This window comes from Taudactylus pleione, unplaced genomic scaffold, assembly GCF_031769625.1.
Source record: "Taudactylus pleione unplaced genomic scaffold, aTauple2 ptg000946l, whole genome shotgun sequence".
In the NCBI taxonomy this organism is placed as follows: Eukaryota; Metazoa; Chordata; class Amphibia; order Anura; family Myobatrachidae; genus Taudactylus; species Taudactylus pleione.
The window spans coordinates 1,654,347-1,670,004 of NW_028285347.1; the positions used below are offsets into that span (position 1 = coordinate 1,654,347).

Genomic DNA, 15,658 nt, shown 5'->3' on the forward strand with positions numbered 1-15,658 from the left:
AGATGTGCGGCCATGACCGCCATAATCTTCGTGAACACCCTCGGTGCCGTGGAGAGACCAAAGGGTATCGCCCGGAATTGGTAATGGTGTTGAAGGATAGCGAACCTCAGATACCGCTGGTGCGAAGGTGCTATCAGAACATGGAGGTAGGCGTCCAGGGACACCATGTAATCCCACGTAACGTTTCCATCCTGAACTTGGGAACTCTGAGGAATTTGTTCAGAGACTTCAAGTTGAGGATAGGGTGACGAGAACCATTGGGTTTCCGCACCAGAAACAGAGAAGAATAGTACCCCGTCCCTCGTTGTAATTGAGGAACGGGAACAATGACCCCTGCTGTCAGCAAGGACTCTATAGCTTCCTGAATCTGTAAAGACTTGGTCGTATCCTGAGAAGGACTCGTGCAGAAAAAGTGGTGGGGCGGTCTGTGCCGAAAAGACAGGGCGTACCCCTGGGAGACCACTTCTCGAACCCAGGCATCCGTGGTGGTATTGTGCCAGCACTGGGCAAATAGAAGAAGTCGGCCTCCCACTCTGGGGTCCCCCAGAGGGAGGCCCGTCCCATCAGGCAGAAGGTTTATCTTCCTGCTTGGAAGAAGGGCGCCTGGCACTCCAGGGCTGCTTCTTGGGCTTAGACGCGGCCTTGGTCGTCGACAGCCTCGGGAAGGACTGACCTTTGGCCTTGCCCTGAACCCGAAAGGACTGAAAAGCAGAGCTCTGTACATTGGTAGGAGCAGAAGCCGAAGGGAGGAAGGCTGATTTAGACTTAGCCAGAGTGTCCACAATTTTGTCCAAGTCTGGACCAAAAAGCAACTCCCCATTAAAAGGTAAGGCCTCCAGTCCCTTTTTGGAGTCAGCGTCAGCTCTCCAAGACCTCAGCCACAAGGACCGATGCACCGACACAGCTGCAGCCGACACCCGAGAGGTTAGAAGGCTTGCGTCTAACGATGCTTCCCCAATGTAGGAAGCCGCATCCCTCATTTGACCTATCAACGCTCTCTGGATCTCCGGAGCATCTTCCGGAAAGGTATCCTCCAAAGCATTGGCCCAGCTCTCGATGGCCTTAGCCACCCAAGAGATGGCCATGGACGGACGGGCCACCGCCCCCGAGAGAGAGTAGATAGACTTCAAACAAGTCTCCACCTTCCTGTCCGTGGGATCTTTCAGGGAGGAGATCGACGGCAAAGGCAGCGTAGCGCTTTTAATTAAGCGGGTAACGTGGGAATCCACCGCTGGAGGAGTTTCCCGCTTCCTGCAATGAGCCTCCGGAAACGGATAATTCGAAGCCAACCGCTTCTGCGGTTGGAACCTCTTGCTGGGCAACTGCCAGGCCCCTGCCATATGATCCGTCAATTGATCGGACAGGGGAAAAACCGTCGAAGCTACCTTGGCCTTTTTAAAATTTGGGTATTTTGACCTGGGGGCGGGCACATCCTCCTCAATGTGAAGGATGGCCCGCACCGCCCTAACCAATGCCGGCACATTAATGGAAGACTTAGCCTCCATCTCCTGGGCCCTGGCATCCGAGTCAGAGTCTTCATGGATCTCCCCGTCATCCGAAGACACGTCCGTGTACTGAGCCGCCAGTGAAGCCGGAACGGAACGCTTGGACGCCCGTGGGGGCAAATCACTGTGAAACATATTTTGAAAAGCCGATGACGAAGCCGCCAGACTCTGAACAGAGCTGGAGAGGACGTCCACCCAAGGCGGGGGTACTGCCTGAGGATACCCCTGAAAAGGTACCATCGACTGCTGCGGCACCGTGGGGGATTGCACGTATACCGGCAAACCCGCATAAGGACCCACAGTCTGAGACCCGGGAGGAGACTGCACCAGACGAGTCACACCCGGGGAACGGGGGATGGTAGGCTGGGGTAACGCCCTAGAAGGGGCTGCAGTCGGGACCTCAAGTCGGTCCGCGATTGACACCAGCACTTGCGTAAACATCGCCCACTGAGGATCCTGCGCCACCGGGGGTTTAGAGGGTCCAACTGGCACCGCCCGCACAGACCGTCCTGAGACAAATCTGCCCCGTCAACCCCTGCCGAACAGCGTCGGCAGGAAAACAACACAGGAGCCTCGGAGCGCTCATTCCCCTCATCAGACATGACACAAACTTTTTTGCAATAAAAGTGTCTCACCGAAACGAGGTAAGGCGTATAACACCCACGCACTCCCAAGTATGCAACCCAAACAGCCCACAATATGGTACTGAGGAGCACACCGCAGTATGTGACGGACCTCACAAATACGTAGATTTATATAAGTGAGGTACACAGAAAGAACACCCCTCCCCCACGCACCTGCGGGCCGTAGGAGAAGGAAAGGGATAGGTAAAAAACTGACAGTAAGTAGAAAATAAGCACAGACAGCAGCACTAGCAAAAGTCACATACCATGCAGAGAAGTATTACTCACTGCACCTTCCGCTACAATCAACCTCCCAGATTCAGGGTCTGGGAGGGCTACAGCGCTGCGAACACCGTCCTGATCAGGGGAGAGGTACGCAGGGGGACTGGTCCACTGTAAGCCTGCCTGGGAGCTCTGCGATGCTGCCTGAGGAAGATGGCTGCCGGAGAGCTCTGAGGAGGAGTGGCCAGAAGATAACAGCCCAGCGACGCCAGCACACATGAGAGAAGGCGCGCTGGGCTGAGGGGAGGAGCGCTGAAGCAGGGAAGGCTGCCTCCCCTGCTAGTACTAAACCCCCGGGGAAGCCGGTTCCCCGCCGGTACTTACACCCCGGGGCCCAGCGGTCACGCGGGGTATTCCTGAAGAGGGGGAGCCCGCCGCCGCTACTAGCGCCGCCGGTCTGTCCCCAGAGACCGGCGGCATGAAGACTGCATTATCCCCCCGCGTGCAGCGATGACAGCGCAGCACGCGGCTTACATAGCCCCTTCAGTCCGGCAGCAGTCCTTGGGAGGTCCCGGAGCCACGCTAGTACTGACTCCGGGGTCCCGCTGCGATCCCCGGATCAGTACCGGCGTCACAGCGCCAGCGGGGCTGTTGGAGCGGCAGCGTAGACGTCCAGATGGACAGTCTGATGCTGCCGCTCTGAAGACAGTAAAGGGCGCAGGGTGACCCGACTCCGGCCGGGCACCAACTAAAACTGAGGTGCCTGTGGCCGGGGGCGGGGTATAGAGGAGGACGGACCCAAGTGCATCCTGGGAGCAGCAAAGCTTTAACTGCGTGGTGCCCGTGGATCCAGATCCAGCTATACCCCAAGGTCAACCCTGTGGACCCCTATGGACCCTGAAGTAGAAAACTGCACTTATCATGGATAATTTTCCGGGACACATCAGGTCCCGAAAAATATCCACGATAAGTGCTGGCGTTGGGGCAGCACTTCAGAGCTTATAGGATAACCCCACCCCGTCCAATTACCAGTGCTATTTTAGCGCTGCTAATTGGATACACACCACACTGAGAAAATGTGGACTGCAGCCTGTCCTGTCCTCAGTGAGTATAAATCTATGAGAGGTAGCTCATAGACCACTATAGACCAACAACACCTGGAGGTGGCTTCACATTCTGCAGCTTGTCAAGTCTGGCAGCACAGCAGCCCCTATATATGGGGGCTACTGTTGGTGTCGGAAACTGGGGGACCACGGCAGATATCGGTGATATCTGCCGTGGCCTCTCCTTGTTACATCTTGGTGATACTTAATAATTTTGTGTACCCCCAAATTGGGTGTTTTTGGGAAGATATGCCTGAAATATAGTTTAATAAATAGGCCCCATAATCACTGAAATATTTGCACAAAAATTGTAAAGTGCTTACCCCATGTTTTGCTGGCAGTAATTTGTACACAACTGATGCACAGTTTAGATATGTCAGAAGAGGAGGAATATAACACATGGGATTTAATCCTTTATGAGAGATTACAATGGTATCAAACCCCTGAGCTATAGGGGCCCAACAGTAGGATTCCACCAAATTTGGTCCGTCGTAGCCAGTTGTCATCATCCGCTGTAATATAAACATACAAAACTTAGTGTTTCTCCTACAGTACGTTATAGATCTTTGACACTCAACAAACTTCTATAAAAATGTTACATTATAGAGTAGTTCAGGCAGGGATGGATTGGGGCTGCTCAACAGCCCTGGCAGTCCCCCTAATGCGTGCAACTAAAAAAGGGGCGTGGCCTCACTGAAAGGGGGCATGACGCGAGTCACTGGGGTGTGGCCTCACTGCATGCCCCCATCTTACCGTGTCAGCTGAGTTCAGGCAACCGTTTTTTCTTTGGGTGCCAGATATTTCAACACAACATGCAAAATAAATTGCAATGTGTCACAGTTTACAATTTAAGTACACATTTATAGATGTGTAATTGAAATATTAGTGGCTTCCCTATTCTTCCTTTTATTAAAATTAGTTTGCTGAGGTTAGGCTGGTAAGTTTGGGCAGTGTTTGGTTTGTAGGTAGTGTAGTGTTTGGGGAGAGACACACAGCGAAAGAGGGGAAGAGACACACAGGATAAGAGATTAAAAAAAAAGCAGAGTTATGGTAAAACTAGGGTCCACAGGGAGACATTGGGTTGTAGGTGGGACCTGAAGGACCGGACACCAACAGCAAAGCTTTTCAACCCCAGGATGCGCAGGTCCTTCACCCTATACCCCGCCCACAACCCGAGGGCAACTAAGTTTTGTTAACAAGCCCAAGGCAGGAGCAGGATAGGAAAGAAGGAAGACCGGTACACTGAAGAATCACACTCTCACACAGAGAAAGAAACAAGAGACTAAGAGAAGAAACCTATAGAAGCCAGGTGCCTCAGGGCGGGTGGACCCTATGGACTTCGAAGAAAGAGTTAACGAAGGTAAGTTTTACCATAACTCTCCTTTTCTTCTTCAGGGTCCATAGGGCTCCACAGGGGAGACATTGGGGAAGTCCCAAAGCAGTCATTTAAGGGTGGGGACGCTCCTGAGCTGAGAGGAGATCCGGAGCCCAAATGAAGATGAGATGGCTGGGAGATTGCGTTCGACCCATGTGTGCTGACTGAGTGAGTTCCCCCTTGGTGATTGAGGTAGGCCACAGCCGTGGTGTTGTCGGACTGTACTTGTACTGGCCCATTTTTCAGAATATTCTAAGCCAGAGGGAAAGCTCTGTAGATGGCTCGAAGTTCCAGGATATTGATTGGTAGCACTGCCTCGACTGGGGACCATCGGCCCCGGAAAGAGTGCTGGCCGGTCACTGCGCCCCACCCTCGGTGGCTTGCGTCCATGGTGAAGAGAGCCCAGTCCAGTATCCAAAAGGGATGACCTTTGTTCTAATGGGAAGTCTGTAGCCACCAGGCTAGGGACAGGTGATACTCTGGGTGGAGGCGGATTGTCTGGGATCTGAGCAGATGGGGTAGCCCGTTCCACCTGGAGACGATTAGGTGTTGTATTGGCCTGGACACCATTAATCCCAAGGCCTGCATTGCAGAGTCAATTGACACGCTGCGATTGTGGAGCAGTCTACGTAGCCTGTGCTGCAGTGCTGAAATCTTGTCCGGTATTAGGAAGATTCGCTGAACTTGAGAGTCCAGGAGGGCTCCCAAATGTAGAGGGTTTCAGGGAAGACCTTTTCCAGCCAACCGTGCATTTGTAGAAAGGCAATGGTTACATGCAGACGGCGGTGAAGAGTCTCTGGGGAACTGGCCAACAGCAAGAGATCAGTATGGGAGCAGTCTGATCCCTTGACAAAGAAGAAAGGCTGCCATAACTGCCATGATCTTGGTAAATACCCGAGGGGCCGTTGAAAGGCCAAATGGCAGAGCCTGAAATTGGTAATGTTGCTGCAGTGTAGCAAACCAGAGACATTGTTGATGAGAAGGGGCTATAGGTAGATGTAGGTAAGCATCCTGAATGTCTAGGGATACCATAAAATCTCCAGGCTCCATAGCTAGGATAATAGAATGGAGGGTATCCATACGAAACCTGCACACCCTGATAAACTTCTTGAGAGATTTGAGGTTGAGGATTGGGCTTCTGAACTAACAAAATGGTAGAATAATAGCCTTTCTCGCTCTGTGAGGAGGGGACCGGAATTATTACAGTAAGGAATGAATGGTCTATTGGAGGAGCAGGGATTGCTTGGGTCCGATGGAGGTCCTGTGCAAAAGAACTGCTGGGAGGTCGCATCAGGAAGGAGAGGGCGTATCCGTGGGAGGCCACTTCTCTTACCCAGGTGTCTGATGTGGTCTGATGCCAGAACTGGGCGAATTGAAATGAAGTTGGCCTCCCACCCTGGGAGCCCCCAGGGAGAGGCCCATCCTGTCAGGCTAAAGGCTCATCAACAAATTTGGTAGGTGGACGTTTAGTCGCCCAGGTCTGTTTGGTCCTAGGCTTGAAGGCCTTAGTTGATTCCTTGGAAAGGACTGACCTTTAGCTTTTCCTTGAGGACGAAAGGACCGAAAGGATGACATCCGAGGCTTTGCATTATATGCAGAGGGCAGGATCGCAGTTTTGGAAGCTGCCAAGGTAGTCACAATTTTGTCTAATTCTGGGCCAAACAGGATATCCTCAGAATAAGGCAGAGATTCCAATGCCTTTTTAGAGTCCGAATCTGCCTTCCAGAGCGGAGCCAAATAATACGGCAGGCTACTACAGAAGTGGCAGATGCCTTGGAAGCTACAAGAGCCGTATCCAGAGCTGTTTTACCCAAATAGGAGGCTGCATCTCTAATGTGAGATATGTAGGACAGGTGTTCCCTCGAAGCATTAGAAGGAAATGTCTCTTCTAGGGCCTCTGCCAACTCTCAATGGCTTTTGCCACCCTGGCCGTAGCCCTGGCAGAACGAGTAATAGCTCCTGCAAGAGAGTATATAGATTTCAGGCAAGCTTCAATCCTTCTATCCATAGTCTCCTTTAAGGAGGTTGCAGTATGGATAAGTAGGGTAGCATTCTTCGTACAATATGTAGCGGGAAAAGGGTAAAATTAACCTAAACGTTTAGGCAGCTGAAAACTTTTACTGGGCATGTTCCATGCCTCACTCATATGATCAAATAGCTGATCAGAGTGAGGAAACTCTGGTAAAACTACCATTTGTCGTTTAAAGAGATGCTCCCTTGTTTTAGGAGCGGGTTCTGTCTTCTATTGGGAAAATATGTTTTACAGATGTGCAGGTATATTTGATTTAGAGGGGGGTTCCTTGTCTCCCGAGGGAGAGTAAGAGTGAGAGGTCTGCATCTTCTGCCTCCCCGTATGATAAATCAGAATCTGATAGCTGGGTGGACTGGGAAGATAACACAGCATGCTTAGTAGGTTTACTAGATAAGGGTCTCTCCTTTTGTAGCATTTGCAAGGCTGTAGAGGTATCCGCCAAACTCTGTACTGAGGAAGAATGTACGTCTACCCATGGGGGAGGCAAAGGATTTGCAGGGAGTACCTGCTGTGGCCATCCCATAGGAGGAGTTTCCCCAGGGACCGCTAGACGGTCTGCAAGTTTTGCCAGCACCTGTGAAAAAGTACCCAGGGTGGGTCCTGAGGAGAGGAGACCAGGGCTGATGGGCCCATAGCAGTATAACAAGATGCACAAAGACCATCCTGAAAGAGCTCCTCTAAAGCTAAGCCTGCTGAGTAGGAATGAGGGGGAGCAGCAGGCTGCTTGTTATTCTTGCCTCTACCAGACATAAGCTGCAAAAATAATGTAACACACAATCTGACAGTGCAGTGAGCAACCCAGATGTATGTGTAATATGGCACAGTGTAGTGCGCAACAGCGATAAATAGTATGTGGTAGCCCTCACAAATATAGGGAGATGTGAGGTACAATGAACCCCCTATACCTTAATATGCCAGGGTTATAGTAGAATAAAGGGAAAGGTATAAGCTGACAGTAATAGGAAAACAGACAGCAGCGCTAGCACAAGTCACATACAAATGCAGAATTATACAATATGACTGCAGTGGGCACTAAAATCAACTACTCAGACCGCAGTGGCTGGTAGGATATAGCGCTGTATAAATAAACCTGGCCCTTGGGATAGGTATACAGGGAGTAGACCTAGCGTTCCCGGAGACCTGAATGCAGAAAATGGCTGCCGAGAGTCTGAAAGGGGGCGGAGGGTGAGGGAGGTGCAGCTCAGGAAGAAACAAGACGGCAGAGGAATGGCGCTCTGATTTGGGGGAGGGGCAGCAGGGACATTAACCAAGTCCCCTGGCTTTAATCGTTGCCCTGCACCCCTTGCTTGTAGTGCCCTGGTGGTCTAGTGGAGTCCCGGATGAACTGGTGTCCACATCAGCGCCTCCGATTTGTCCTGAGACCTGAGGCAAAACTGCGCATAGACGCGGGTCCCCGACAGTGGGGATCTGCCTTACCTGTCCTCTTAAGTCCCGGCTGCAGTCTGGGATCTGGGGAGCCTGCTAGCTAGGTCCCACTTGGAGCCTCGCCGGGAGTACCTAGCTGAGGCTGGTGTCACGGTGCCACAGAGGGGTGATGGAGAAACAGCGTAGACGTCCAAAAGGACTGTCTTGTACTGCTGTACAGTTAGAATAAATTAAAATAAAATAAAATCATAAAAATAAGCTTGGACTGCTTGATAGCAGCCCCACTGTTAAAACGGTAATTCAGCTCCTGCTGGACACCAACGAAACGGAGTTGCCCTCAGGCTGTAGGCGGGGTATAGGGGAAAGGACAGGAGCATCCTGGGACTGAAAAGCTTTGCTGTTGGTGTCTGGTCCTCCAAGTCCCACCTACACCCCATTGTCTCCCTGTGGAGCCCTATGAACACGGAAGAAGAAAAAAGGATAATAAAATAATAATGGTTTCAAAAGCCATACATTTGTTTGACTCCAGCAGTAATAGATTACCTTTTTAATATCCGAATACAGGGGTGCAGATTCAAGAGTGGAATAAGATATTAGGGATTTGCTCACAAATACTGGATATTGCACTTTTCTGGTGCACTGTGGCAAAAAGCAAATCAAATGGTTAAACAAATCATGAAAAATGTATATTGCAGGTTCACAACTCCGTCATAAAACCCATTGTCTATAACTGCGTAGATACAATAGGCCGACAGGTTAGTACATCAATTTGCATATATTATATTGTTTTTAAATCAGACTTGAAATCACGTTTTCACTGTGTTTTATTATAACATACACAGAAAGAAATAAAAAGTGCTATATATTTGAAAGTAGGGAAAAAATAAATAAATAAACCAAAACACATGCACAAAACAAAGAATTAAAAAGTTGATGTGCTACAGAAACAATAGAATTAAGTAGTGTCCAGATTCCCTGTACCCCAGATATTGAGCAAGCCTGTTTCGCTTACCAGGTGTGCAATAGCTAAACCACCAGAGACCACGATTAGTCTCTCACCATCTATTAATCATTACATTTTTTTCAAATACCCCATGCAGATAAAGGGTGTCTCAAAAGATGCCATAGAAATGCTGCATTGTTCGGGCATAACATAAGGATAATTACTTTTTCTTTTTCTTTTTGTAAAGTGGCATTTTGCTACCTCCTGTACCAAATTATTTTCAACCAGGCATGCCAGAGCAGAGTTGTGTTTTGCTTACATTTGCCACAGAATTAGAGTCCTCTTTGTTTTCTTAGTCAGTGCCCTGTCACGCCATGTGAGCAGAACAAGTCCCTGCACCTCAGGCCTACCCGAAGCCAAAAGCAAAGGCAGATGAGTTAAGGTGCATGAGAAACTAGCCCCCAATGAAGATAGACCCTCCGGTCCTATACATATATCAACTAAAAAGAAAATGCTGCAATATGTTGACTTTCCCATTGCAGCGGGATCTGGAGCTCATTCAGACCCACTCACTACGATGCAAACGCTCGCCGCTGACGATGGTATGCAGTGTGTATTCGCTTGCGCATAGACAGCCCAGCAGAGTGAGTGACAGGAGAAGCTGTTTGTAGGTGGTAACAGGGGCTGGCCATTAAAAACGGGGGAGTGGAGGTGCAAACGCAGGCGTGCCTGAGCATCTCAATGGCGTCTTAGCGGTGTGTATAATTATAAGACAGCATCATAATGCACGTCACCTGGCTTGTTTTTACACTGAAGTGCTCACAGTGCTTGCAGCAGGGTATTGTCAACCTCAAGCGCTGCGATAGCATCCAATGTACCGATGGTTACATACACTTCCGGGACATGACGTGCACACGTGGGCGTCTTAAGACAAGCTGGTGGATGTCTGCATACACTATGTGATTGCTCTCTAAAAATACTGGGCGTGCTAATGCATTGCTGTGCGATAGCACTGACACAATTTGCATACACATCGTGCTAGCGATCACATCTAGCGAGCGGCTCTGAATCAGTTCCTCTGGTAGGTGGCAAGTGTATGGATCGTGTCCCTGTATTTGTAGTGAAAACAATCTGGCATTAAGTGTGTATGGTTGGGTGGACCTGAACGGACAGACAGTGTGCTCTTTCCACAGCAAAACAGACTATTATTTTATAAACATTAGATAGGCAAACCTACCTTTATATCGTCTTCCGACACTTGTTCAGGAGTTGGATTTAAAAACTGAATGAGTCTGAAATGTAAAAAGAAGTGAACAGTAAAGGACTGTCATTAGTCGGTAGTTCTATATGCTGCACAATGGCCATTACAATCCATCAAACACAATGGTGCTGATTCATAGTTGGTCTAACTTCCATTTTCAGGAAATAAATAAATTTATACCCTGCGTGCAAACAAAGCATGTTTCACGTATGGGCAGATTTGCTTCCATCTGACACTTGTGCCTCCATATGACTGAAGCGATGGGCCGAGGAAAGGATCGGTAATTGGGTAAGGGGAGGTCTACCGTAGGCCAACTTCAGGCATATTCACGTATAGGGGTATTCAATATGGGAGCGAAAACATCGTTTTTGCGTTAATATCGGAGGTATGACGTCATTATCGCAGGTTTTACTTTTACGCCGTATTCAATTTCAAAGACTTATCGCAGTTTTGAAAAGTCTTTGATAAAAAACGGGAATAACTTTTCACCATTGAATAGGTGTCGAAAAAAAAGTGCACAATTGGGGTTTAGGGGTGCAGGCTTAAAAAAAAATAGCCTGCACCCCTGGGAATTACATTTAAAAAAGAACTGTGTCAAAAAAAGTTTTAAAAAAAAATAGGGACACCCCAAAAAATTTATTTAAAAATTGGGGTGAAAAAAAGAAAATGGGAAAAAATTGTTTAACAATAGGGAAATAGGTTCAGGGCTATTCTGTAAGTATGCGGCAGGTGTTTTCTAGAATAGATTTATAGCGGCAGGTGCACAGATGCAGAATTTTTAAAAACTTACTTTAGGGACATAAAAATATGCTAGTACCCATTTTCATGTACCCCAAATTTGATGGGACCACTTAAAAAAACGAAAAAAATAACCTAAGTGCTCTTCTGCATCACTTCAATGTCGGGAAAAAAACACCTGCTGCGGCTATTTAAATCCCCGACTTTCAATTAAAGGCTAAAACGGGGGTACCCATAGTGTTCCCCCATGTTTTTACTACTTTAGGGGGGTCTTACAATTTTTTTAAGGAAAAATTCGTAACTTTGCGCAAATCCAACTTCGGAGTTTCCCGTTTTCGTTAATTTTATATTGAATACGGGTATAAGCGGGAGCGCGCCCGATACTTTAACGCAGGTAAAAACTCCGATATGAAACGTCAACTTCGACAGTGAAGTTAACGTTTCATATTGAATACCCCTCGTAATTGCAAACAGATGAAGATATGCGCAGAGATGGATAGAGGCCAGTCAGTAGCCTATTAATTGTAGATTCATGACAGAAGGTGCATATAGACACAGAAGAGGACGGTTGCCAACGCTAGCTAGCTGCTTCTGATTGGCTCATTGTGAATTCACCTCTGATGTGGATAGGATGTTTCTTCATTGATCGCTCATGTACTATAAGATTTTGTTAGTGTGTTTCAAGTTTTATTATTCTAATTATAAATGTGTTACACCTACTGTAGATTTTTTGTTTACTATGATTCAAACCTTATATTGAATATGTATTTTGCAATCAAAGAATAGAATTTTATGCTCGCATTAAATTGTTTTCTGTGCAACCGCTGGGGGATACAGGAAAATTGGGTTGTAGTGACACTCAGCTAAAGCCCTAAAGATTACTCAGATTTAGCACTAAAAGTCTGAACTCCTCCCCTCTACACTTCCTCCTTGCCATTAGGAAACTCAAATACACATGCAACACAAGAGCAATATGGGAGTAAGTGTTGTAATGATGAAATAAAGCACATATATAACATATCAGACCAAAACTCCCATACATATGATGGATAGGATAAACTCTGACAATAATGTTAACTGCAGGTAAACTGTGGAATGGAGACCACCACAAAAGTACAAAAGCCAAGACTGACACTGAACACAAAAGAATGCAATACAGAAAAATGCAACACATGCCAAACTCAACCAGTCATCCCCCAGGGGGTCCCCCTACTAGGCCTCCTAGTCATCCACAACAGAAATGGAAGCATATCTAGCGTAAAACCCCGGCTCACATATTTTGTAAAATTAGTAGAGCCTTGCTGATAGTGTACATGAAGGGTTCAATCCAATTACCTGGGAAGGCTGCAAGTTGTCCTTGCAACGGCATTTCCACATTGCTACAGCCACCGCAACTTGCTCCCCTCGCAGCCTGACCTTGCAAATTTTTGCCACAAGTGCGGCATATAACAAGAGATATGGTAAGAACTTACCTTTGTTATCTCTGTTTCTACAAGTCCATAGGGTCCACAGGGTTGACCTTGGGGTATAGCTGGATCTGGATCCACGGGCACCACGCAGTTAAAGCTTGCTCCCAGGATGCGCTTGGATTCATCCTCCTCTATACCCCACCCCCGAACCACAGGCACCTCAGTTGGTAAGCAGCCAAGGCCGGAGGAGGAGACTAAACAGAGAGAAGGTAGACTGGAACACACAAGAAACCATACTCACAGAAATGGGAGACGGAAAACCGGTGACCAGCGCCACAGCCCATATGAAGCCAGGTGCGTCAGGGTGGGCGCCCTGTGGACCCTATGGATTTTGTAGAAACAGAGATAACAGAGGTAAGTTCTTACCATATCTCTTGTTTTCTACTTCAGGGTCCATAGGGTTGACCTTGGGGATGTCCCAAAGCAGTTCAACTAAGGACGCATCCTGAGAGGCAAAGGTGTCAAACGCATAGAACCTCAAAAACGTCTGAATGGAAGACCAGGTGGCCGCCTTACATAGCTGAACAGCAGAGGCGCCACGTCTAGCAGCCCAAGAGGGACCCACAGAACGAGTGGAATGAGCCTTAACAGAGGGTGGCACAGGTAAACCCTCCTGTGCATAAGCCTCACAAATGACAGAACAATTGCCAAGAAAAAAAACAGTCTTAAACGTTAACCACTGAGTTCCACTGACTCAAGAGGCTCAAAAGGAGGACCCTGCAGTACCCGAAGAACCACCGCCAAGTCCCAAGGAGCCACAGGAGGCACGAAGGGAGGCTGGACTCGGAGAACACCTTGGAAAAAGGTGTGAACTTCTGGCAGTGTAGCGATCCTTTGTTGGAACCACACAGACAACGCGGACACATGAACCTTCAGGGAGGCAAGGCTTAAGCTTAGGTCCAAACCTGATTGAAGAAATTTCAAGATCCTAGAAACTCGGAACACCTGAGGATCATAGTTTCTGGACTCACACCACTGAAAGTAAGTGCGCCACACCCTGTGGTAAATCCGTGCGGAAGCAGGCTTGCGTGCCATGAGCATGCTACTAATAACCGAACCCGAGAACCCCCGAGACCTTAAGACAGCTGTCTCAAGAGCCACACCGTCAAAGAAAGCCGACCCAGATCCGGGTAAAGGCAGGGCCCTTGAGACAATAGGTCCTGACGCTGAGGAAGAAGGTACGAATGTCTCTGGGACAAACCGGCGGCGCTAGTAGCGGCGGCGGGCTCCCCCTCTTCAGGAATACCACGCGTGACCGCTGGACTACCAGGGAATAAGTGCTGGAAGGGAACCAGCGTCCCTGGGGTTAATCACTAGCCAGGGGAGGCAACCTTCCCTGGTTTAGCGGCTCTTCCCCTCAGCTGAGCGCGCCTTCTCTCAAGCGTGCTGGCGTCGCTGAGCTGCTCCTCCTGCGGCCACTCGTCCTCAGAGCTCTCTGGCGGCCATCTTCTCAGTGGCAAACGCAGATCTCACAGGCGGTGCTTGGACCGGTCCCCCTGCGTACCTCTCTCCTGCAAAAGGACGGTGTTCGCAGCGCTAATAGCCCTCCCAGACACTGCACCTTTCGCTACAATAAACCTCCCAGATTCAGTGAGTAGATCTTCCTGCATGGTATGTGACTTTTGCTAGTGCTGCTGTCTGTGCTAATTTTTCTAGATGACTGTCATCTTATAACTATCCCTTTCCTTCTAATACGGCCCGCAGGTGTGTGGGGGAGGGGCGTTCTTTCTGTGTACCTCACTTATATAAAACAAAGTATTTGTGAGGTCAGTCACATACAGTGGTGTGCTACTCAGTACCATTTTGTGGGCTGTTTGTGTTGCATACTTGGCAGTGCACAGGTGTTATATGCCTCACCTCTTCTCGGTGATACATATTTATTGCAAATTTACTGTGTCATGTCTGATGAGGAGATTGAGCTCTCCGTGGCTCCTGTATTGTTTTCCTGCAGACGCTGTTCTGCAGGGGTTGATAAGGAGGATTTATCACAGGATGGTCTGTGCGGGCGGTGCCAGCTAGCACCTGGCCCCTCTAGACCCCCTACGGCGCAGGATCCTCCTTGGGCGATGTTGTCGCAGGTGCTGGCGTCAATCGCGGACCGTTTAGCGGTCCCGACTGCAGTCCCTACTAGGGCGTTGCCCCAGCCTACCATACTCCATTCCCCGGGTATTCCGCATTTATTGCAGTCTCCTCCCGGGTCTCAGACTGTGGGTCCTTATTCGGGGTTGCCTATTTACGTACAGTCTCCCTCCGTGACGCAGCAGTCCATGGTGCCCTTTCAGGGGTATCCCCTCAGGCGGTTCCTCCACCCTGGGTGGCTGTACTCTCCAGCTCTGTTCAGAGTCTGGCGGCTTCGTCTTCGGCTTTTCAGTCGATGTTACATAGTGACATGCCCCCAAAGGCGCCCAAGCGCCCCAGTTACGGCTTCACTGGCTGCGCAGTTAACGGACACGGATGTGTCTTCAGATGACGGAGAAGTACAAGAGGACACTGACTCGGATGCCATGGCCCAGGAGGTGGCTACTAAGTCCTCCATAAATGTGCCGGCATTATTTAGGGCGGTGCGGGCCATCCTTCACATAGAGGAGGATACACCGGCTCCTTTGTCGAAGTATCCTAATTTTAAAAAGGCAAAGGTAACTTCGAATGTTTTTCCCCTGTCTGACCAATTGACGGATCATATGGCGGGGGCCTGGCAGTCGCCCAGTAAGAGATTCCAACCACACAAGCGGTTGGCATCCAACTATCCTTTTCCTGAGGCTCATTGCAGGAAATGGGAAACACCACCGGCGGTGGATTCCCATGTCACCCGCTTAATTAAAAGCTCTACGTTGCCATTGCCGTCTATCTCTTCTCTGAAAGATCCCACGGACAGGAAAGTGGAGACTTGTTTAAAGTTTATCTATTCTCTCTCTGGGGCAGTGGCCCGTCCGTCCATGGCCATCTCTTGGGTGGCTAAAGCCGTTGAGAACTGGGCCAACGCTTTAGAGGATACCTTTCC

The 15,658-nt window shown here is 49.0% G+C and overlaps 1 protein-coding gene across 1 annotated transcript in view; it reads right to left on the minus strand.

The window, feature by feature from the left end:
* The window catches only part of TDRD12 (tudor domain containing 12), a 206,771-nt gene that overhangs the window by 84,926 nt on the left and 106,187 nt on the right, over window positions 1-15,658 (minus strand). Inside the window, exons 13-15 of the mRNA XM_088459847.1 lie at window positions 10,427-10,481; window positions 8,790-8,885; window positions 3,777-3,965 (exon numbers count right to left, since the gene is read on the minus strand). Coding sequence (XP_088315973.1) covers window positions 3,777-3,965; window positions 8,790-8,885; window positions 10,427-10,481 — 340 coding nt within the window. The remainder of the gene's footprint in view (window positions 1-3,776; window positions 3,966-8,789; window positions 8,886-10,426; window positions 10,482-15,658) is intronic.